This window comes from Rhinolophus sinicus, chromosome 2 (genome assembly GCF_057876585.1).
Source record: "Rhinolophus sinicus isolate RSI-liver-muscle chromosome 2, RSI-T2T, whole genome shotgun sequence".
Lineage (NCBI taxonomy): Eukaryota > Metazoa > Chordata > Mammalia > Chiroptera > Rhinolophidae > Rhinolophus > Rhinolophus sinicus.
In genome coordinates, this window is record NC_142502.1 from 109,067,409 (window position 1) to 109,090,218 (window position 22,810).

At 49.1% G+C, this 22,810-nt stretch overlaps 2 protein-coding genes and 1 long non-coding RNA gene across 3 annotated transcripts; 2 read left to right on the forward strand and 1 right to left on the reverse strand.

The window, feature by feature from the left end:
• Positions 1-12,174: 12,174 nt before the first annotated feature.
• Positions 12,175-17,871, forward strand: RNF39 (ring finger protein 39). Its single transcript, XM_019719434.3, has 4 exons — positions 12,175-13,000; positions 14,648-14,670; positions 14,876-14,967; positions 16,391-17,871. Exons 1-4 carry the CDS (start codon positions 12,638-12,640, stop codon positions 16,969-16,971), a joined length of 1,059 nt encoding a protein of 352 aa, XP_019574993.1. The 5' UTR covers positions 12,175-12,637; the 3' UTR covers positions 16,972-17,871.
• Positions 17,804-20,883, reverse strand: PPP1R11 (protein phosphatase 1 regulatory inhibitor subunit 11). Its single transcript, XM_019719438.3, has 3 exons — positions 20,626-20,883; positions 19,448-19,556; positions 17,804-19,011 (listed from the first exon to the last, which is right to left on the reverse strand). The coding sequence occupies exons 1-3, from the start codon at positions 20,692-20,694 to the stop codon at positions 18,809-18,811; spliced, it is 381 nt and encodes a 126-aa protein (XP_019574997.1). The 5' UTR covers positions 20,695-20,883; the 3' UTR covers positions 17,804-18,808.
• Positions 20,870-22,461, forward strand: LOC148758888 (uncharacterized). The gene is made up of 2 exons (XR_016020391.1): positions 20,870-21,100; positions 21,249-22,461. It is a non-coding gene; the product is annotated as an uncharacterized LOC148758888 (long non-coding RNA).
• The last annotated feature ends 349 nt before the right edge of the window (positions 22,462-22,810 follow it).

Consider the following 22,810-nt stretch of genomic DNA (forward strand, 5'->3'; position numbering starts at 1 on the left):
GGGCTGACACTTTCAGCTCTAATGGTCACCACCCCCATGGCCATAGGAGGGGACAGGTGACCCTGGGCACTGATGCAGCTGAGTTGTGATTAGGGAGGCGCCATCTGCCCTGGGTGGCTGTGGTTGTGACCTTGTCCTCCCCAGGCGCCCTCCTTCTGTCAGGGCAGAGACTCTGCAGCTTGTTTGCTTGGCCGGCCTGCTTTTGTGAGTCATCCTGCAGGTATCACAGCCTCCGAGTGGCTCCCATACCTACTCATTTGAGCCCCGAGGAAAATCTATTAGATATGAATACCTGGCTGGTTTAGTGACAGTGGCTTCAGACCATTATGGGTGAAGCTCTGTGGCCCCCAAGGGCCTTATTGTCTCTGCTCCCTGCCTTTGGGGTGATGAGCTCACTCTTGCCATCAGTTTCTGGGACCCAGTGACTCACTGCAGATGCCTGGCCTCTGAGCGCTCTGGGGACGCTCTCTAAGGATGGGGCCGTGACCTTTCCTCCTCCAGTCCAGTGCTTCTGACTATCCGTGAGCCTCCTGCCCCCACAGAGCCCTCACAATTCCTTCAGATCAACAGCTCTGATGTCACGGCCTGCTGCCTTCTGCTTCATTATCCCTTTCTGCCAAAGGTGACATCTCTCCAGTTAAAGATTCCGTGTTCCCCCACCCTACCCCCCAAAACCTGCTTTTCATTTTGCTTCCTTTGTCCCACCCCAGTGCTTGTCCCTGCCCTTCCTTCAGGTTAAATCTGGGTTTTACCAGTTGTGCCTGCTTACTGTAACACCTCGAACAAATTACTTATGTCTCTGGGCTTTAGTTTTTCCATCTGTAAAGTATGGGCAACGATAATTACCTTGTACTCTTGTTGCATGGATTAGTTTTGCTTTGTTTTGTTTTTACTGCACAAGTAATTAATGTATACATTCATTTGCAAAGAATTTAACCAGACAGGTAGAATGAAATTCTCCTTCAGCCACTGTCCCCTAATTTGATGTGGTCCTTCAGGAGATTTTTCTGTGTACTTACATACATATTTAAGTATATAAGAAAATGTATGTGATGTGTGTGCGTGTAGTTTTGAAACAGCTATAAAATGAGGATGGTGGGGAATGACAAGGCTGTCTGTTTGTGGATCAAGTGAGGGTGATAGTTGAAAAAAAAAAGCTGTTTCTTTCATAAAAACAAATTAGTACATAATGCCTAAAATGAAAAGAGTATGCAGGAATGATATAATCCCAGTGTCTACAGATATGGAGACAAACACAGAAAAGCAAATCAGCTGAGAGTTGAAAGTGATGGGCATGAGGGTGGGGCTGCTAATTTTCCTCACTAACTCACCTAATCATTTGACTTTTCATACGTACGTATAACTTCGATTACAATCCTGAAAAATAATGTCTGTGTTCCTTTTTTTTCCATTCAGACATGCTGAGATCTGCTACCCACTCCCTCTCTCAGACCAGTTTCCCAGTCTTCCTCCTCCTCCCTGTTCCATGGCCCAGGCTCATGCAGCCCTCCGGCCAGGACCTCTGCAGCCCTGCAGCCAGAACCATCTTGGTAACATGTTTAATCAAAGTGTGTTTCTTCCCACATCAAAATTCCCTGAGACTCACCTAGGAGAACAGGGGCGACATTAGCCCTCAGCATGGCAATCAGCACATCCGTGTTAGCTCCAGCCCCAGGCACAACCCACCATCCTCACCACACAGGTAGTCCTCATCCAGGTGATCTACCTGCCATTCTTCAGACATGCCTCATTCTCTCTGCTTGCTTGGGTCTGTACTACCTGTTCCCTCCGACCAAACCCTTCTCTGGGTGTTTCTTTATTATGGGTCATAACTCGGAGTACAAAATACTCTGCACTTAGTTTTTCTTTTGACCATTGGTCTTAGAGACCTTCTCATGTCAATCCAAATAGGTCTTCCTCATTTTTTTCCAGCTGCTACATAATTTCATTTGGATAATGTATATGAAAACACTTTGCATGCTATCTGGCACACAGGAATGCTCAATGAATGTCTCTTTACTTCATTTAAGTTCCTATTACCCCAACAGAATGGAGAAACACCCTCATAATCCAGGAACACTATAGTTGTAAGATCCCTCCTCAACCCTCACTACAGCTATGCAATAGTTTTGAATAGATCATGAATTAAATGTCTGTTCTCTATCCAGTTCCCCTCACATTCCTCTTGTGTTCTGTTTTAACACACTCCTCTCCTCAGAGCGCTCCCACACACTGTGCTTGCTTGACCTGTAAAGTGGAGGTAAAGAGATCTACTTCAGAAGGATGACAAATTAAAATACATGAAGATGCTCTGAAAATGTAAAAAGTATTATTACTCCTTCTTCTCCATGAATTAGTGATACTCATTTCCAACTTTAGTTCTGACAGAACCTTCTCCCCAGTACAGACACTTCTGGAGACCATCCTCCTCTTGCCACCTCCGTCTCTGGTGGTGTTGCCCCCTCCCTTCCTCTTCATCTAATTTGGTGGGCCCTGTTCTCCCTAATTCCTCCCGTGGCCACTTCTCTACAGCCCGCTGCTTTCTCCTCCCAGTGTGGATCCATCTTCACAGCTTCCTCAGAGCCATCCCACCAGCTTTTCTGGGGTCCTTTCCCTCCACTTCCTTGAAGCCCCTCCCTGCCCTTTCTGTCACACACACCACGGGGCGGCGGCGGCGGTGGGGCGCCGGGTGTGGGCGTGGATGCCTCTCCCCAGCTGGTTTCAAGGACGCTCGCAAAGATGTTCAGAGATGGCAGATAAAAGGGCGCGAGATGCCAGGCTCTGCGCAGGGAGGGTCTTGATGAAGGGAGCCGCAGGTCTCGGGGCCAGTTTTCCTCCCAGAGACGCAGGGCCTGTGGGACAGGGTTGGGGGTGGGGTGCTGCCGGGAGTACCTCAGAGACTCCGGAGGAAGTCACAGGGAGGGGCTCCTGAACTAATTGGCAGGCTGGATGCCAGCAGCATGCCGGTGATGTTTTGGTGACAGGTCACCTGGGAAGGGGAAGGACGGGAGGGCGAATCTGTCATGTGGGAAAGGCACTCAGGGCTCCTCTCAGCCTGCTCTCCAGCTCATTAAGCTTTTCTAGGTCACTCTGTGTGGCTGTATCCCCCTGCCCTGCCTTCCACTTCCTTTCATGTTTCTGACTTGGTTTCTCTGACTCATGGCCCATATCCCTGGCTCTCTTTGTGTCTCTGTGTCCCTGGGAGTCAGGAGTCAGGGTTCTAACACCTGTGTTTGGGGAAGAAGCACTTGAGTCCCAGCACTGACTGCCCTTGCAGGCTTTGACCTTGGGCAAACGTGGGCCCAGTTACTTCCCTGTAACGATGCTATACACTCTCCTGGAGTAGTTAGTGAAATTAAAAAAAAATAAAAATAAGAAGCTTTGAAGATGATAAACTGCTGTATAAACCTCACTTGTTCTTTTTGGCTCAGCCACCAGTCATAATGCTGCACACTTACACAGGGCTGCATGCGTCACAAAGCCACGGCCATCTGAGAGGCCACTCAGCTTTTCATGTCCACCACCGACCTCCTGACCTCCCATCCACACCCACCCCTGCACCCTCCTCAACTCAGTCACTGAATGCTCTATGTTCCCAGGTGCTGGGGCCATACCTCTTGCAGCTTCCTGCTGGCTCTTTTATTTACCCTCACATTCCACATCCAATCCACCAGCACAACCTCAGTTCTCCATGAACTCCCACCCAGAACTCAGCACTATCTTGCCATCTCCATCCTTTACCAGGCTCACCTCACTCAGTACAGAAAGAAGCTTGAAAATGGCCTCCAGGTCCTTCCTGGTCAGCCCACTCCCTCTCTAGCTTCCTACCACTCTGCCCACTGCTCCCTCTGCTTCAGCCCCAGGCTTTCGCGGTAGATCTCACAGCCCAGCAGCTTCTGCCTCAGGGTTTTTGCCCTGCCTTTCCCTCAATCTGCACCACTCTTCCTCCAGATAAACAGTTGGCCAATTCTTTCACCTTCTTCAAATCCTTGCTTAAATATTATCTATTAAAATTGTAACCCTGCCCACTCTACCCAGCACCCCTATCTTCCTTTCCAGCTTTATGTTGCTTTATGGTACCTATCATACATTTCACTTAGTTGTTAATTATCTGTTTTCCCCATGCAATTCCCATGAGTACAAATTCCTGTCTGCTTTATTGTCTGCTGAGTCCCCAGCTCCCAACACAATATCTGGCACATAGTAGGTGCTTTAAAAACATTTGTTGAGTAAGTAAATACAAATTATTTTCTCTGATCCTTAGAACAATTCTTTGATGTAAGTATAGTTGTTTCCACTTTATAGTCACAAAACTAACAAGACTTCAGTCAAATTTTGAAAACCCCACTGTCACCAAGTGGGGTATATGTTCCTTCATACTAGGTGGGTTCTTGCCTAGTTTAGTCAGAATGGGCTAAGGCCTTATTTTTCTCAGTTGTAAAATGAGAGGTTTGGAATAGTCAGTTTCCCATCTGCTAGAGGATGACACCTCCTCAGCTGCTTCTGTCTAGGTTCTTCTCCCTCCTCCCAGTTTCCCCTTCCTGGGTCTGTGGAGGAGATGCTAAATGGTTTACCAGGACTACTGGGAAACTGTGGACCACAGAATGATGGGAAACAATTCCATTTCTAGCTTCCTACACTCCATCCATCTCATTGGCTGAGCCTCTGATTCTGTCCAGGAAATGGTCTGACTAGAGTGGGGGAAAAGGAGAGGGTATAAAAACGTGAAAATGATGGCGGAGAAAGAAGGCAGGGAGGGAGGGAAAGACAGAGCAGTAGGTAGGTCGGAGTGTTCTGCAGAGATGCAGTGGTGGTGCACTATTGTCAGACGGAACAAGATCTCATCACCTTGTCTTCACCTCTCTTGTGATCCCATCTCAACACCCCAAGCTCCTTAAGAGCAGTTTCCCATTTTTGTAATAGCACTTGCATCGACCCAGCTGTCCATTCCAGGAACTACGAATTCATCCTTGATTTTCCTCTCCCTCACCCCATAATGACCACTCCAATATTCTGTCAGTTTTGTCTACAAAATATAATCAAATTGGCCTCCTCATTTCCACCTCCACTGGCTCCCACTAACGTAAGCCATCATCATCTCTCACCTAAATTACAGGAATCATTTTCTCTCCTTAGGATGACCACCTTGCACAAAGCTGAGAAATGCCACTAGCACGCAACGGCCCAGGCTCTGTCCCATTCTGTTTTTATTCCACCACCCAACACTTAAGAGTCTGCATGATCTGGTCTCTGTCTGTCTTCATTCACCTTGTACCACCTTTACCACTAGCTCACCACGCAACAGCTTTGTTTAATTAGCCCAAATTGTTCTTGCCTTGGAGTCTCTGCAAAGCTGTTCCCTCTGCCTGGAATGCCCTTCCTCCTCTCTGTGCCTGATGAACTCTTATTCATCTCTCAGGTTTCCCCTTAAATGTCACCATATAAATTAGGGCACCCTGCTATCAGTCTCTGTGTTGGATCTTTGTAGGGTTGCAAGATTTAGCAAATAAAAATATAAGACACATATTTAAATTAGAATTTCAGATAAATCTTGAATCATTTTTTTAGTGTAAGTATGCTCCATACAATTTTTGGGAGGTAACTTATACTTTAAAAAATTCATTCTTGGGGGTGGCCGGTTAGTTCAGTTGGTTAGAGCGCAGTGCTCTTGACAGCAGGGTTGCTGGTTTGGTCCCTGCTTGGGACGCTGTGAGCTGCGCCCTCCACAACTGGATTGAGATGACTGCTTGACTTGGAGCTGATGGATGGGTCCTGGAAAAATACACTTAAATAAATAAAGGTTAAAAAAAACATTCTTTATCTGAAATTCAAATTTAACTGGGCATCCTGTGTTTTATCTGGCAACTCTAGATAATATGGATTAATTTCATTCTTCTTCTATTTGGAGAGGCTGGAAAGGAAAAGAAATTCTATTTCTCAGAAAATTTTGTAACTAGGTTCTGGAAATGAATTCAGTTCTAATTAGATGTATTTGAAATTGTAAAGGCAGAGGTATCCATTTCCTATGACAGATAGGAGGTACAAGTTCCTGTGAACATGAGAGGCCCATGCAAGTGGGACAGTTGGGGCAGTAGCTGCTACGCTAGGAGTAGCTGCAACATTTCTGACCTATGACAATTGACCTTGAAGCCCAGAGTCCAGTTAGGAGCACTTGACTTGTCATCCTCCAGGCCTTTCAGTGACTTTCTTATCACCTAGTTCCCTGTATTAAATCCCTTGTTGCTTAAAACCCCTGGAGTGATTTCAGCTTCCTGCACGAAGGCCTGCCTGATGCAGTCCTCACCACCCTGTACGCTCCTTCACGTCACAGTGTGTGCACACTGTGTGACTATGCAGTATCTCTCTTGGCCATGCATTTGAAGCTGCCTGAGGACAGTGGCTGTCACCTCACCATCATACCCCAGTGTTGCTGTGCACGAACCTTGTCACTTGCTCCTGTTATTCCTGTGAAGCTGGGCCCTGACTCTGGACATATAATGAGTGGTCAGTTAGTACCGTTTAAATTGAAATATGTGTCTAAGAGACAGAAACAACCTGTTCCTGCATTTCTGAGGGGTAAAGACCAGAAAGTCTCCCCACTTAACATACGAATTAGCTTCACAAGCGAGGTCACTCCTCTGGGCCTCAATTTCTTATCTATAATGTAAGGGTTAGATTATGTGTCAATAATGTCCCTTTCAACTCTAATATTCTACAAATCTATGATTCTTTGAACTCTCGAATAGAGATGGGAGCCAGAATCAAATTAGCTACCTTTGGTGCTCAGGTTAATAAATAATTTGTTCAGAAGACTCATTCTCCCCCATGGGGAAGTGGCATGGAAATGGGACACTCGTCTTGAATGAAAATATGCAAAGGAAGACAAGAGTTAGAAAAGGAAATGGAGAGAAAAGACTAGTAGCACAAAGTGAGTGTCTAAATATGTGAAGTGGACCATGTAAATTCCCCACTGAAGCCCTTCAGCGGCATTCCACTGCCCAAACCCAATTCCTCATCCTGGTCCCAAGGGCCTGCACAGCCTGGCGCCTAGTACTGCTCCAATCTCATATCAAACCATTCTCATCACACTGCAGGCTTTAACAAAACCTGTCCCACTTCAGGGTCTTTGCACCTGCTGTTCCCACTGCCTTGGAAGCTCTCCCCCAGTTGTTCTCACTGCTGGCTCCCTCTCAACAGTCAGGGCTCAACTCAAATGTCACCTCCCCAGAGAAGCTTTCCTGAACACCCTATTAAAAGCAGTGCACACCTCCTCCAGTTAATTCGTCTTATATTATCCTCTTTATATTCTTCAAAGCACTTGCCACATCTATAATTATCTTGTTAATTTGTTTACTTGCTTATTGTTAGTCTTTCCCAATACAATCTAAATGGCCAGAGGATAAGGGACCATGGCTGGCTTTTTCACCACTGTACCCTGACTCCTACAACAGTGCTTGACACGTAGTAGGTGTTGAGTGGTTAAATGAACGAATGCATGGCTCCTACAGGAACACTGCTAAGGGGGTGGGGAATAAGAAGTCCCGAGGAACGTTAAGAAGAGAAGAATGATTAGTGAATGTTTAAAGGGGGATTTAAAGGATGGATGAAGACAAATCAGTGACATTGATGGAGGGTTGTCAGAAGGAAAGAGAACAAATGAGCAGCCAGGATAAACTGGAAGGAGGGGCAACACCTCAGAGAAACTGTAAGCCCTAAGCAGGATTTTAAAGGGAGAGGGAAGAAGGAGGCTTCCAGGAGGGACAACGGAAAAGAGAAAATAAAGTCTCCGAAGGGAGGAAGTCATGTTGAAGGGAAAGGGCACCAAATTTGGAGGCAGTAAATCTGAAATTCAGCCCTGGCTCTGCCTCTAACCTGCTGTTTGAGCCTAGGCAAACCCATACCATGCTAGAGTCCCAGAGTCCTTACTGCAAATGGCTGGACTCTAGGCTCCATGGCGGTATGGTTAAACAAGAGTCCAGGCTGTGAGGATGCCATTCCTCAGAGCTGGGTCACGGCATGTGCATCAGGATTGTTTGGTTAATCTGGTTGAATCCTCTCTCTCAAGCCCACCGGCCTGAAGCTGCCATCTCCATCAGGGGCATTTCATCCAGAGTTCTGGGAAAGCTGCTCTAATAGAACTCCCAATCACATTAAAGCACATTGTAAACAACAGTGCCTTTGTGAAAAATGAGCCATTACAGAAGTAACCAAGATTGAAGAAAATCTTCAGGAAGGGGCATAATGAGTGGGAACTGAGAAGGGATTTGGTCTCCTTCATTTGTGCTTCTCACCCGTCTTACCCTGGCCCTTTCCGCCCCCTTCCAGTCCCCAAAGATGCTTCACATTCTTTGTTCAAGCTTTTTCATTTCTGTCCTACTCAACCCAACCTGCCCTTCATTTATAAGTCATCTCTTCCAGGAAGACTTCCTGAAATCATTCCCACTCATTCTCCAATTTGTCAATGGAATCCTCGACTCACTCTTCTCTCCTCAGTGCACCCTTACAGTTCGGTAATGATAGATTTGCAACAATGATGGATATGCCTTATTTGCCATATCACACTCCCTAATTTGGTAATGACAGATTTTGGTTGATGATGGATATACTTTACCTGCACTCCCTAAGGGCAGGAACCATGACTGTCTCCTTATCAGTCTCCCAATCACCTCTTTGTAACAACCTCTCCCCCTTGAAGGCTCCTAAAGACTTGTAGACTCTTCAGAAGGGTGGAGATGTTACTGATATAGAGACAGACTGAAGAATAAACAAAAAGAGAGAAGGGAAAAAAAAGGAAGAGAAGGAAAAGAAATGAAAGCATGCACTAAGTCCTGTCCTACCGCTAGCATTTGCCAGTGCCATGCAGTGGGTATGGAGCTACAACATTCCATAATACCACAAGTAGACATCTGGGAAGGAGCTGGAAAGGAGTGGGAACAGTTATGTGGGAGGCACCTACATTAAGACGATGTGGTGTTAAGAGAGAGGCAGGATCCAGTCACGGTCAACCGGAGCAAGCCAAGCCAACACACACCAAAAACCACCTTCACCCATCCAGCTCTCTGGTGATAGAAAGAACCCAAAGGGAGATTAGGGGATCAAGTATAGTGTTGTTAGGGATTCTGGAGCGGGAGGAAGAAAGTCTTGAGAAGTGAGACACTTCCTGGCATCATCTGTTTCCAATGCCTCTTCCCTGTACTGTATGTCCTAGGACCACGAGGTGTGAAACCTGCTAACCACAGCTTAAAGGCTGAGCTGAAGCATTGTTAGCAAGAATCCTCATCATCTAGTTATAGAAGCAAATGAGAACGAGACAATGGACTTCTTCAACCAGACTAATCGCCATGTCTCGTGTCACATGAGCATTTTCCAGCACTGCACCTGGCACCTGCCAGTGAGGAAAGACTGTTGATTGAAGTATAAGAATATCTTTGTCTGGCATTTAGGTCAAAGGACCCTTTCACTTTGCCCATTTGGTGATAGACAATTTAATGACGGGGCACATATTCATTGATACCTACTGTGTACTAGGCACTCTTCCAGGTTCAAGGAAAGCAGCAGTGAACATGAAGGCTAGGTTCCTACAGAGCTTTCTTTTATTGGATATAAACAGATCAAGACAGAAAAAAATTATTTCAGATAGCGATAAATATCAGACAATAAATCTGGATAAAGGAAACTACCTGAGGTATAATGGTGAATGAAATCCTCTCTGAATATATTACCTTTGAGCTGAGACCTGAATGAGAAGATGGAGACAGCCATGGAAAGCTCCGGAGGAGAAGGGGCCAAGCAGAAGGAACAGCAAGTACAAAGGCCCTGCAGTGAGATCAGCCTTGGCATGTTCAAGGAACATGAAATATAAAGCACTATGACTAAAGCACAGGAGTGAAATGGGGAGGGGCAGTTCCACGCACACCTTATCATATAAGACAGTGGGGTCCCTTTGGGTAAACATTGGAATTACCTGGAGAGCTTTGAAAACTCCTGTTACCTGGGACCCATCTCCAGAGACTCTATTTCATTGATCTGAGGTATCCTGGGCACAGGGAGTTTAAAGGTTCCCCAGATGATTCTAATGTGCAACCAGGATGAGAACCACTGACAAGACCTGAGGGCCACACATGGTAAGGCCCTGGATGGATGACAGTCCTAAGCTCCTGAAGAAATCAAAAGGCATTTCCCCAACACTCCAGGCCCAGGTCCAGAAAGAACCCAGTGTCTAAGAGGCCTTGGGCTGGTGATGGAGCCAAGAAAATAAAGCAATACAAAGGGAAAGAAATAAAAAAGGACAAACAAGAAGGCCAAGCGAGGCAAAGAAATTCAGAGAAATCCAGACACATTGGAAGGAACAAACACAGACAAGTGCAGATGGTCCCAAAGTGCCAGAGACTGAGGGAGAAAGGAAAACCTGTGTATTAGTTGCCTATTTACTGCTGTGTGTGAAACAACATACATTTATTTTCTTAGTTCTGGAGGTTAGAAGTCTGAAATGGGCCTTACTGGTCTAAAATCAAGGTGTCAGCAGGGCTGGGTTCCTTCCGGAGGCTCTAGTGGAGAATCCGTTCCCTTCTTTTTGCAGCTTCTGGAGACCACCCACTTCCTTGGCTCACACCCCTCCCTCAGTCTTCAAAGCCAGCAGTGTGGCCAAGCACTTCTTATGTTTCTGTTTACCTGGTGGTCCATTTCAGCTTTTGTCCTCCACTTTTAAAGGTCCCTGTGATTACATTAGGCCCACTTGGAGAATTTTGAATACTCTCCCTACTTTAAACTCAACTGATTGTGATCCTGAATTTCATCTGCAAAACTTAATCCCTTTTGCTGTGTAAGGTTACATGTGTCCCAGGACTTAGGGTGTGGACAACTGTGGGGGACCATTATTCTGCAAAACATAACACAGAAGTCCATCTTTTACAAAATAGATTTTGGTCGTATCTGTAGTCTTTAACTTAGGTAACTGTGTTTTATGAGCATTGATCTGGGAGGTTTGTTTCAAGATGAGTGTGCATGTGTTTACTTGTATTAGTTTGTTGATCAGAGTGTCATAATTGAACATCTCCCTGATAAGTATGGGGGGAGAAGAGGGCCTGGAGGGGATGCCTAACATAGCACTGCTGCTCCATAAAGACACACTGCTGTTGTGTTGTTGTTCTTATTGACAATAAAACTAATGACAGAGTGTCTCTTTGTATGTTTTCTTTGAGTATGTCTATCTGTCCCTAAATAATACTGGGTGTTCATCTCTATGATATTTAGTGTGTATGAGATTCCTTGGGTGTCTCTGTGATGTCTGCATTATGTGAATGTACCTGTCTATAAGTCTGAGCACTTTGGCATTTGAACACTGACGGATGCACATGTATGTTTGTACAACAATGTGTGTGATTGTAAGTGTAGACATCTAGATGTTTACTTATTCATACCCTCCTCCCCCAAGAGTACCCAGACAGAAAGGCCTAGCTTGAAAGAGGTGGAGAAGCTAGAAAGAAGGGGTGGGGGGGGAGGGAAGACAGGAGACGAGGGAAGAGGAGGGGGAAGGAAGGAAGAGACAGAGAGATGGAGGTGAGGAAAGAGGGCACAAGGAAAATCGGGGGGAAAAACAGAAAGCAGAAGGTAGTTCTAGGGATCTGAAATTTAAAAAGAGGCAGGGTGGGGTCACAGAAGGGCACACATTAGACGATCTGGGTATGGCTCCACTTCTGGTCATTCCCTTGCTGTGTGACTTTGGCAATGCCAGCTCTCTGGGCCCGGGTTTACCAAGAGTTGAAATATATAACCCTTGGGTACATCCCAAAGGAGAGAGAAAAAACTGGAAATGAAAACATACACAGACAAAAATAGAGAGAAGTAACTAGAAAGAGAGACGTAGGAAGAAAGTAACAAGAGAGGCCCTGAGAGCCAGCCAGTGGTAGAGCTGGAGACAGTCCTAGGCTGAATCCTTGAGGCAAGAGCGTGGATTCCTGCTCCCCGCCCCTTCATCCAAAGCTTCAACTGTCCTTAAGCCCTTAATAGGTAAGGCAGGAAGGTGGAAAGAGAGAGGCACCTGGAATGACAGCCACACACCGACACTCAGGGGCCTGCCAAAGCCACACAAACCAGCATCCCAGTTTCCGGCCCCAACCCCCAAAGGTAGGCGTGCCAGCCACCTGGGCTGACTCACAGCCTAACGATGTGGGCACACATGCCAAAAGCGAGCTTGGGCACCTTGCCCACCCGCACACCACAGGCCGAGGGTGGAGGTGAGATTTGGGTACTTCGGGGGGCTACCTTGCCCCCAGAGGGACCCCAGTGACCACCTTCCTGGCTCGAAGACCTAGGTGTCCTCCCGCCTTCCTCCCCCAAACCTCACTTCCAGACGCGGGAGAACCAGATGAAGTGTTACGCAAGGCCTGATGTTTACCTCCCGCAGGGGCCTCCGCCCTCCCTATAAAGCCTGACGTGGTGGGGAGATTGGCGGAGACTGAGACTGGTTGAAGAGAGAGGCCATCCCAGGAAAGGGGCAGAACAGCGTCAGAAGGTTAATGCGGGAGACGGAGAGAGGGGCATCGACTCAGCAAGCAGCAGGGGCGGTCCGCCATCTGCGCGCTCGAAGGCGGTCGCGGTGGTCGCGGAAAGGAGGGCGCCCTGACACTGGCTTCCCATGGAGGCGCCCGAGCTGGGCCCGGGTTTGGTGGAGCGTCTGGAGCAGCTGGCGACGTGCCCGCTGTGCGGGGGCCCCTTCGAAGACCCAGTGCTCCTGGCGTGCGAGCACAGCTTCTGCCGGGCGTGCCTGGCCCGCCACTGGGGGACCCCGCCCGCGGCCGGCACCGAGGCGTCCCCCACTGCCTGCCCCTGCTGCGGTCTGCCGTGTCCCCGCCGCAGCCTGAGGTCTAATGTGCGGCTGGCGGTGGAGGTGCGGATCAGCCGCGGGCTGCGGGAGAAGCTGGCCGAGCCCGGGGCCCGCGCGGGGAGACGCCGAGGGGGCCGCATCCCCACCATGGGCAGCCTGGACCCGCACGGAGAGGTGAGGCCGCGGTGCGCGTCACGGGTCCCCAGCTGTTGGTGGAACAGGAAGACTCATGGGTTCCCTGGGGAAGCGAGGAACGGTCACTCCCGACCCGGGACCCTTATGACAGCTGAGGCAAAGGACGGAGCTGAGCAGAGAAAAGCATGGGACGAGGGGGCGGGGGCTGACCACCTGTCCTCAAAGCGAAGCGAGAGGTGCCGGGAAGGACTGTGGGAAGGAGTTGACACCTTGCCCAGGGGGAGGGGCTGGAGGATACCTGAGTTGTGAGCGAACTGGGAGCAGAGAAGGTTGGAGCACTGGGCGGAGCGCGAGGATCCCCTGGAGCCCCCGCGAAGGGCGCGGGCTCTGCGGGAGCACGGGGAGGGACGCCGTCAGGCGCCGGGAGGAGGAGAGCCGGCGCGGGGACGAAGAAGCTGACGGGGTGAGGGCGAGCTGGTGGCCTGGGAGGATAGTGGGCTGATCAGAAGCAACATAGGGGAGGGGAACGCCGAGGGAGGGCGGAGCAAAAGCTGCAGTGGAGGGGCGCAGAAGGAGGAGTTGTCTAAAGGGGGGAAGCAGGGAGAGGCAGCAGAACCTAGAGCCCCTGTAGCATCGTGGGGTGAGTCCCGGACTCCAGCCCTGGCGGAGCTGAGTGTTGTTTGCTATTGTTGTCCTGGGCTCCTCGTAGGGCCCCAGGCCGGGGCGGCGAGGGGTGGAAGCGAAGTCCGAGAGAACAGCCTTAGGGGCCTTTGGCTCCTATTGCCCAGCCTTATCACCCACCCATCCCCGCGCCCTTCACGGGCTCCAACTCCTTGGCCATCAACCAAACCCATTCCCTTGCCCGACCCCCAGGCGTCGGGGATTCCCGACTGGCTTCTCCCCAGCAGCCATGCCGTCTCGGGTCTTGCTTACCCCCTTTGAAGTCTACATAGACATAATTAATCTAGGTGTAATTGGCATAATTAGGCAATTTGCCTTTCCTCTCTCCCCTTCACCACCATACTGAGCTGCTTCAGTCATTCCCGGTGGACAGGGAAGGGGCAAAAGGAATCTTCTGTACGGAGGTGAGCATACAGCGCCCTCTGCTGGCTCCCATGGTACCCTGCAGATCTGCTGAGCCTCCAGGGACACACCCAAGTCCAGCAGCCTTCTTGGCCAGAGTAGAGACCACAAAGCAAAGGGCTCAACAAACGCCACTGGGCTTTTATGGCAAGAAGTGAAGCAATTTTATTATAAGGCTTTTATATACCAACCCTTAGCCCAAGGGCTCTGAGTATGTGTTGGTCTGTGAGATGGAAGGGGAAGGAGACGTTTATCTGGGATCCACCATCAGGAAGGTGGGTAAGGACAGGGGGCACTAAGATGAGAATGGGGTTGTGGGGACAGCAGGGAAAGGTAAGGACTCTGGGGGCAAGAAAAGAGCATGGATGAGGCTGGGCACTGACAACCCATGGGGAAAGGGAGAACAGAATAGTGGAATTAGGAGAACAAAAAGAAAGTGGTGCTGGAGTGAGAGGAATAGTGAGCACAGGGGATAAAGAGGAGATCAAGCTGAGAGATGGGGAGGGCACTCACCAATCCAGGTCACTCCAGCGGGGAGGAGGGAGAGGGCTCCCCACAGTATGAAGCTCAGAGCTCACATCCGTTTTCTTCTGCCCACCCCAGGATATGAGGAAGATGTGGACAAGGTGAGTTCCATTTTTACTGTTCCTTTGCACTACCACTGCCATGTACATCCCTTCTCACTGGGCCCACATCTTAGCACCCACTCACAGTTTTCTGGGTGTGGCCTTACCCCTTCCTGCTCCAGAGATGTGAGTGAGGTAAGAGAGGGGGCATCAGAGCACAGAGGATATCTACTGATCTCCTGACCCTTCTCCTTCATCTGTCCAGAGTTGATGCCCCAACACCCAAGTCACCTAACTCAGAGGACGAGCTCCCTGAAGACTACCCAGTGGTCAAAAACATGCTTCACAGACTGACTGGTAAGAAGGGCAGAAGGGAGGGCATGGAGCGAGTCTGTTTTAGGCTTGCTCTCTCAAAAATAATCAAGTCCTTCTTGATGTCTGTATTACCTAGTTTCCTAGGCTTTGTACAAAGCATCACACACTGAATGGCTTAAACAACAGAAATGTATTGTCTCACAGTTCTGGAGGTAGAGTCAAAGTATTGGCCGTTTGGTTCCTTCTGAGGGCTGTGAGAATCTGGTCCCTGACTCTCTTGTTTTTGGAAGCCTCCGATGTTCCTTGGCTTGTGGATGGTATTCTCCCTGTGTTGTTACATTGTATTCCTCTGTACGCATTTGTCTCTAGATCCAAATTCCCCTTTTTTATAAGGACACCAGTCATATTTGACTAGGGCCCACCCTAATGACCTCATTTTAACTTCATTACCTCTATAAATACTATTTCTAAATAAGATCACATTCTGAGGTCCGAGGGAATTTAACTCGTCCTTTTGGGAGGAAGCAAATCAGCACATAACTGTGTCCATCCTCAACTACACACATTCCAGCCACTCCCCTCCTGCCTTTCACATGCTCCCACAACAGACCCCAGAGGTCAGTTGCCTCTCAGGAACCTCTGCTCCCACCACAGCTCATCACTCCTCTCCAGGATTCCAGGGCTCCTGCATCTCCTTGTCCGTGGGACTCTGGAACTTCTCTGCAGCTTCTGGGGAGTTCCTTCCTCAATCACTCCCAAGGCTGTCCTCCACCTTAGAGAAGATGCTTCACTCTTTTGGTCACCCCCCATCCCACCCAACCCAGACGGCTTCTAGCACGCCTAATCCAGAAATCTTTTCTCAAGGCATCCCATCCACACAAAGCCAATGATGTTTTTTTCTGGTCCCTATCCCCACCTTCTCTCTCCAACTCTGCCCCACTCTCCCTTTAGAAATAGGCCTGTCAACTCCCACCTATCCCTGTGGGTAAGTGGTCTGGCTTCTCAGGATACCCAGGATCTCTCCTTGTGCCCCTCCCTCTGACACTTGGGGTTTGTATCTTTTTAGATCCACCTTCCCCATCCTGCTGATCCAGCTCACAGGCCGCACCCCAGATACTGCAGATTGAGGTTATCAGCCGACATTCCTCTCTCTATGTCAGATCAGCCCCACTCTTTCCCCACCCCCACAAAACAGGCAATGTTTCCTTTGCTTTTTGAGCTGTGCCCCCTGCCGTGGGCCAGATGGGTCCTTCTCCAAGCCCAATTCTACATAAGTGGGCCATCCATGCATCAGTTGGGTCTTGCCTGGGCCTATCCTTCATGTCCCTTTACCCTGTCTCGTGCCACAGGCACGTTTCCAGCTGTTGCGGGGCCTCCGAAGTGCCCTCTGCCACGTATTCTGTCCTATCCTACTTTTGACTCCGAAACCCCCCTCACTTGGTCCTTTCCGTCTTGCGCTCCCCAGCCGACCTGACCTTGGATCCTGGCACCGCACACCGCCGCCTGTTCATCTCTGCGGACTGCCGCAGTGTCAGACTGGCCCCACCAGGAACACCTGCGCCCCCTGACAGCCCAGCGCGCTTCGATCAGCTCCCAGCGGTGCTGGGCGCGCAGGGCTTCGAGGCTGGCCGCCACTGCTGGGAGGTGGAGACCGTGGACGCTGCCTCCTGCGGAGGCTCTTCCGGGGAGGATGAGGACGATGGGGAGAGTCGCTATGCCTTGGGCGCGGCAGGAGAGTCGGTGCGACGCAAGGGCCGTGTTGGGCTGTGCCCCGCGGGCGCCGTGTGGGCCGTGGAGGGCCGGGGCGGCCGCCTGTGGGCACTCACGGCACCGGAGCCCACCCCGCTGGGCGGCGCTGGGCCCGCACCCCGGCGGATTCGGGTGGACTTGGACTGGGAGCGGGGCCGCGTGGCCTTCTATGATGGCCGCTCGCTCGACCTGCTCTTTGCCTTCCAGGCACCTGGCCCCCTAGGGGAGCGTGTCTTCCCGCTGCTCTGCACCCGAGACCCCCGCACCCCACTGCGCATCGTGCCAGCAGAAGGCTGAGAAACTCGCCTACAACCTCCTTCTAGTTTGGCCCACAGCGAGGCTGCTTCCTTTTGTGCTCGGAAATCCCCACTCATTCCAGGGATCGTGTCCACACGCCCGCAGCCGCCCAAGTGTTGATAAACACCCCCACCCACCCACAACGTCTCTCTTCTCCCAAATACGAAGACCTCAACTGGCCTCCAGTTTTCACATCCACTCCCAAAGCCGGATCCATTCTCACCCTTCCCGGCCCCTCCCGCCCACGTCTTGTGATACCTCTTGGAACGCTTCTCCCCAACAGCTACCAGTACGCCCCACGTGGTCACTCCCCTGCTATCTTACACTGTTCCGGGCCCGAGTTAGGGAACACACCTGCTTCATCAGAACTGGTAAAGGGCCCATGTTTACTACAGAGAGTCCTTCCTAGTCAAATCTTTACCTCCCACTCGTGCCTCTCCTAGTCTCAAAGGGCCCAGCGCCTTCCCTAGTTTTAAGGATTGGGCTTTCCTGCCCTGTCCACTCGCAGGTTCTCAAGAGAAATGAGACCCTCCTTCTAAAAAACAAGAGGCTTGACTCTGTCTGGGACTTAGGGCTCTCTAGGAAGGTTAATAATTGTGGGGTTTTTTTTGGGGGGCAAGGGGTCATACCCCACCATGACTTCTTTCCATGTTCCTAGTTTATTCCCATTAAGAACCGTCTTTAAACTCCCCCTGCACATACCCACAGTAAGGAACCAATGGTGCTACCTCTCCTCTCCTCAACCTGGGAGTGGCCCAGACACCCCAATTCATCCTTGTATATAACCCTCACGTTGTTCCCCATGTGTATAAATGGGTCCGTATTTAACACGTTTTGTGATGTTGGGTTATTTATTTTGTGCATCTCTGGCAATAAATGAGATCTCTACGGTGGTATGGATTTGACCAATCTCTACACTTGTGCACGGCAAGAGGCCTGGGAAATGATATTCAGATCCCAGTAAGAAGGGGAGGGCCAAGAGAGTCGGACATCTGGACTGGCAAAAACACGAAAGCCTAAGAAGAAAGGGGTAAGAGATGGGGAGACAGCTCCATCTCTTTGCTCCCTTTTCCTTCCTCTTTCAGGAACCCAGGCCCCTGGGACTAGGTTGGATCTGTCTCCAAAGCTGGAAGACTACTCTTGAAGCCAGCTTTGTCAGAAATCCTAGATTACATAAGAAAGGTTAAGAGAGAGGACACGACTATTTTTTTCATTTTCCATTAAAGGTGAGAATGACAAAGAACTCTCTCTCTCCTAACTCCTCTTGAAGGTGAGGGGTGTGGGAAGGAGGGGAGGGGAAGGGCTGGGAGCCCTCCCATAATACCTCACATACCACAGGCAAGTACTAAGAGTTAGGACTATATAAATACATAAGTGGATGAGCTCTAAGCCAGGCTTAACAAGCATAGCTGGGGCAACATTGCCTGGAATCTGACTGGGACCCTGGCAGTGAAAGCTGGGGCTGTTGGAAACCCAAATTAAGTGTTTGGGACTCAAGTAGAGAGCGCAGGGGGCCAAGACAACTGGATCCCAGGACAGGCAGTTTGGCAGTGAGAACAAAGGGAAGAGACTGGGACCAAGATGCCTGGATCCCTGGAGAGAGGAGGATGGAAAGAAAAATGAGGGCTGGGGGAACCCAGGAGCTTGGGTTCTAGAATAGCAGCAAGTCAGAATTCCAGGATCTCTGTCCACCCTCCTCTTCTTCCCTCTATCAACCCGGGGCGGGGGGGGGGGGGGGGGGGGGGGAGAAGGGATTGAACCATGGGTTGAGTTCCCAAGTAGCCACATGAAAACATTCAGGGCCAGACAGACACAGGAATGATGGGGAGAGAGGAATTTAGTGCTGCATTGGCCCTGGAGGGGGCTGGGAGGGGTCAGGAGGCTGGGGAGGGGTGGTGGGGCTGGGTCCGGGGATTGCACGACTCCGTCCTTTGCGGTGGCCCCGTACACAGTGTGTATGACCACAGCCCTCCTCTTCCTCCTCATCACTCTCCGTGGAGCTCTCGCCAAAGGCCCGAGGTTTCTCATAAATACAGCAGCCTGGATTTGGGAGGAGGAGCCCAGTTAAAAAGGAGAAAGGGTAAGATGTACACTCAGTTCCATTGCTATTGGATCTCAGTAAAAATGGCTACTTCCACCATTGTCTCCTTCTATCTTCCAGGATCCAGCTTCCCCAGGTCCACCCTGGGCCTCAGCCACCCACCCCCTATCCTTTCAGATAGCCAGGGATCCAAAGCTCCACTTCTCCACCTCTGACACTTCTTGCCTTCAAGCCTTGGCACATCCCAATTTGAGCTCCTGCCTATGTCTTTTCCCTCTAACTTTAACCTCCTCTCCCTGATGCCACAGAACCACCCAGGTAGCGACAGGATTGTGAGCATCTGGGGGCTTCAGGAGGACAAGTGGAGGTGAAAAGGTAGAAGGTATGCAGACGGGAGCCAGAACTCCAGGGTTACTGTGGGCAACAATTACTCACATTTGGATGAGCGGCGCCCCATATGTTCGTTGTCCACAGTGTCACTCGTCCATTCCACCTTTTTCTCTGGCTTCCGTTTCCGGAGTTTGATGGTTAGGCTCCGGTTCTCCTGGAAGGTTAACAGGGTTGGGCACACCTATGTAATTTCCTCATACTGACCATCCCCACTCTCTCCTGGGGGCCTACTCTCTGCCGTGTCTCAGCTCAATCAGTGTCATAGACATAGCACCAGAAGAGCTGAGTGCTGGGAGAAGATGAACTAGAACAGGTCTTTGACCTCCTTGAGGAATCATAAAGTAGTATTTCCTGTTCTTGATAACTACTAGTATACAGAGAAAACACAATCCCTAACCTAGGGAAGGTCCCAGTAAATCTTCAAAGGAAAATATAACCTTGCTGTTTCTCCATCTTCCTCCCCAAATTATCCTTAGTGGTATTAATACACAAAAATTATTTTCTCAGTCCCAATGCCTAATCTGTGATTTCCCTTTATTTTTTCCAGACTCCCTATTCTTTTACCCATTAAAAATAGAACTCCATTCTCACCTCTCTCATCCTCAAGCCCAGCCCTTCTTACCTCTGATGCACCTATTCCCTAGCATCCTAGAAATCTCTGGTAACTATTATTCTAAACTCCCTTAATCCGGTGTTATTAAGCCCAATTTAACCTCCCTTTGAAAACAGCCTAGTTTTTGCAAATATGGTACCTTTTATTTACATCTCTGATTTTTCAAAATACTATCTTCATCTCTTTTTTTTTGGTTCCCTCATTCTGCTTCCTTTCACATTCATCCCTTCGACAAATATTTAATAAGCATCCTTCCCGTCAAATTCCTCTACAGCTGGCCTCCAACCATGCCTTCTTACACAGCTTTCATCCTCCTTCAGCACCTCCTCAGTTCCTTAAACCCCAGGTTCCCATTCTTTCATTAGTTATACACACACCACCCCAAGCAGCACCACCTACATCCTAACTCTATTACTTATCGCTTGACGAGCCTTGCACCACCTCTGCCACTCCAAATATCCCCAAGACGTTGCGATTCTCTCAACCCGACATTCAACCCCACTCCTCGCGTATCACCAAGCCCAGCCCCTCCAGCAACTCCACGAAGCCCTAACCCCTCCCTCCCGGTATCTCCCAGATCCTAAACAGCACCGCCCCCCGCCTTTCTCACGGGCTCGGTTGTCACGGTAACCGTTGTCTCAGTGACGGTCTCACTCAGCCCGGCCCCTGCCTCGGCCATGGCTAAGGCTGAGGAAAGGGAGGAGGGGAGGAAGGGATGAGACACCCTTCCTTCGTTCTGTGTCTCTGGGGTCTAAGAGAAGCGGTATCGAATTCAGAGTAGTAGCCAGGATCCTCCACCTTCTTTTCTCCCCCTCCTCCTAGGCCTCCGCTTCTCTACCCCGGGAGATAACCTGTCCAACCCCACTTCCGGCTCTCCGCTTCCGGGTGTGACGCAGTCTGTAGTCCTCTTCTTGTCTCCTGCACTGCGTCAAAGCGCAGGCGTCACCAGATTGGTGCCGTCGTAATGTAACAGTGCGCAAGCGCCGCAAGGAGTTGGCGGAGTGACTGCCGTGGTGGAGGGCGATCAAGGGCAGCTCGCGCACGCGAGGCGAGCAGGAGGGCGCGGTCCCGAAGGCTAGAGCCAGGTTAGGCGTTGCAGACTGTGCGGAATCCTGTAGCTGAGCCCATGCCCCCCACCCCCTGGGAGGGTGTGATGGCGGGAGCAATAATAATGAGGAGCAATAATAATGACCTTATAATGGTCCATTGTTGTCTCCTTATTGTTTCGTATAGGAATTACAGAAAGGGGACCGAGGTGCAGTTGGAAATACACCGGATTAAGAACCTGGGTTCTAGTACTCGTCCTGTGCCTGTAAGTGTTCGAGTGGGGCACTTAATGCACGTTCAACTCGAATTTTTTCCTGTCATTGTACTAGGCCTTTAAGATGGCCACGCATGAAACCTTCCTGTTAGCTCCCAGTCTAGTGGGAAAGATTGGCATGCTTAGGACTAACAAAAAAATAAGACATTGGGATATTAACATAGATGTAAATCTCACCCGTGAAATGCAATTTAGTTGCATACTGCCTACACTCTGGGGTAGAGATGAGTAAGATTAAGCAAAGACGTGGCCATAAATTATAGGACAATTTTGCTATGATAAAAATGTATGTTTCTCAGGGAGAAAAAGTGGGTAAAAAGGGAACCCAAAGTTTGACAGACCAATGGGTTTTTTAAGTAAAAGGAACTTACAAAGTCATAGGTGTATGGACTGAAGGAAATTTAAGTTTTGTACTACTGGGATACAAGTGGAGTGCCTGATGAGGCTTAACAGGTAGGTGTGGTTATATGGGAAGCCCTGTATGCTTTGCTGAGAAACTTGGACTTTATCCAGCCAGTGTTGTGGGCCAAGAAAAGGCTTATAGTGTAGAAACATGAACAGATTTGTTTCAGATTTCAGGAGTGAGGCAAGGAAGTCAACTGCCAGAACAGTTCAAATGTACGATACAGAAGACTGTCCTACTCATCCCTCCAAGTTGCTGAGGCATTAAACAAGAGTGTGTGTGCTTGAGAGCGCTGAATACATAAAGGGCCACACGGTTACAAGATAATTATTATTAATATCATCCTTTGATCACCATTTAAGCCAAGGAATGCAGGAATACTGATTCCCAGACTAAAATTTGAATTATGTTTATTGTGCCTGGATTATATATTTGTTTCTCTTTTAAGTTTTGGTTCAAAGGGAAAAAAGCAAGCTAGAACTCAGCATATATAGAACTCAGCCCATAAAAAAAACAAATATCGGGGGGTGGGGGGTGGGAGATGAGGGTAAGAGGGATCAAATATATGGTGATGAAGGAGAACTGACTCTGGGTGGTGAACACACAATGGGATTTATAGATGATGTAATACAGAATTGTACACCTGAAATCTATGTAATTTTACTAACAATTGTCACCCCAATAAATTTAAAAAATAAATTAAAAAAAACAACAACAACAAATATCTCTGCAGAGTGGGATTCTTTGTAATTTTTACTTTGTTCTTTCTCTATATGAATCTATTACAGTAAATATATATTACTTATCTCAAGAGCAATAAAAAAAATTTCCAAAATGTCCACCTGTAGTAAGTACACACTGGTATCCCTTAGTATCAGATTTTTGTTGTTCAAACTTACACATCAAATATAGTGCTAGGTGAGCACTAATCAGGGGGATCACCATAAATTATACATATGCCTAACCACTGCACTATACACCTGAAACTAATATAAAATAATATTGAATGTCAACTATAAAAAGCAATAAATAAATAGCCTATTTTGTCTGGTAAAAAAACAAATTTACACA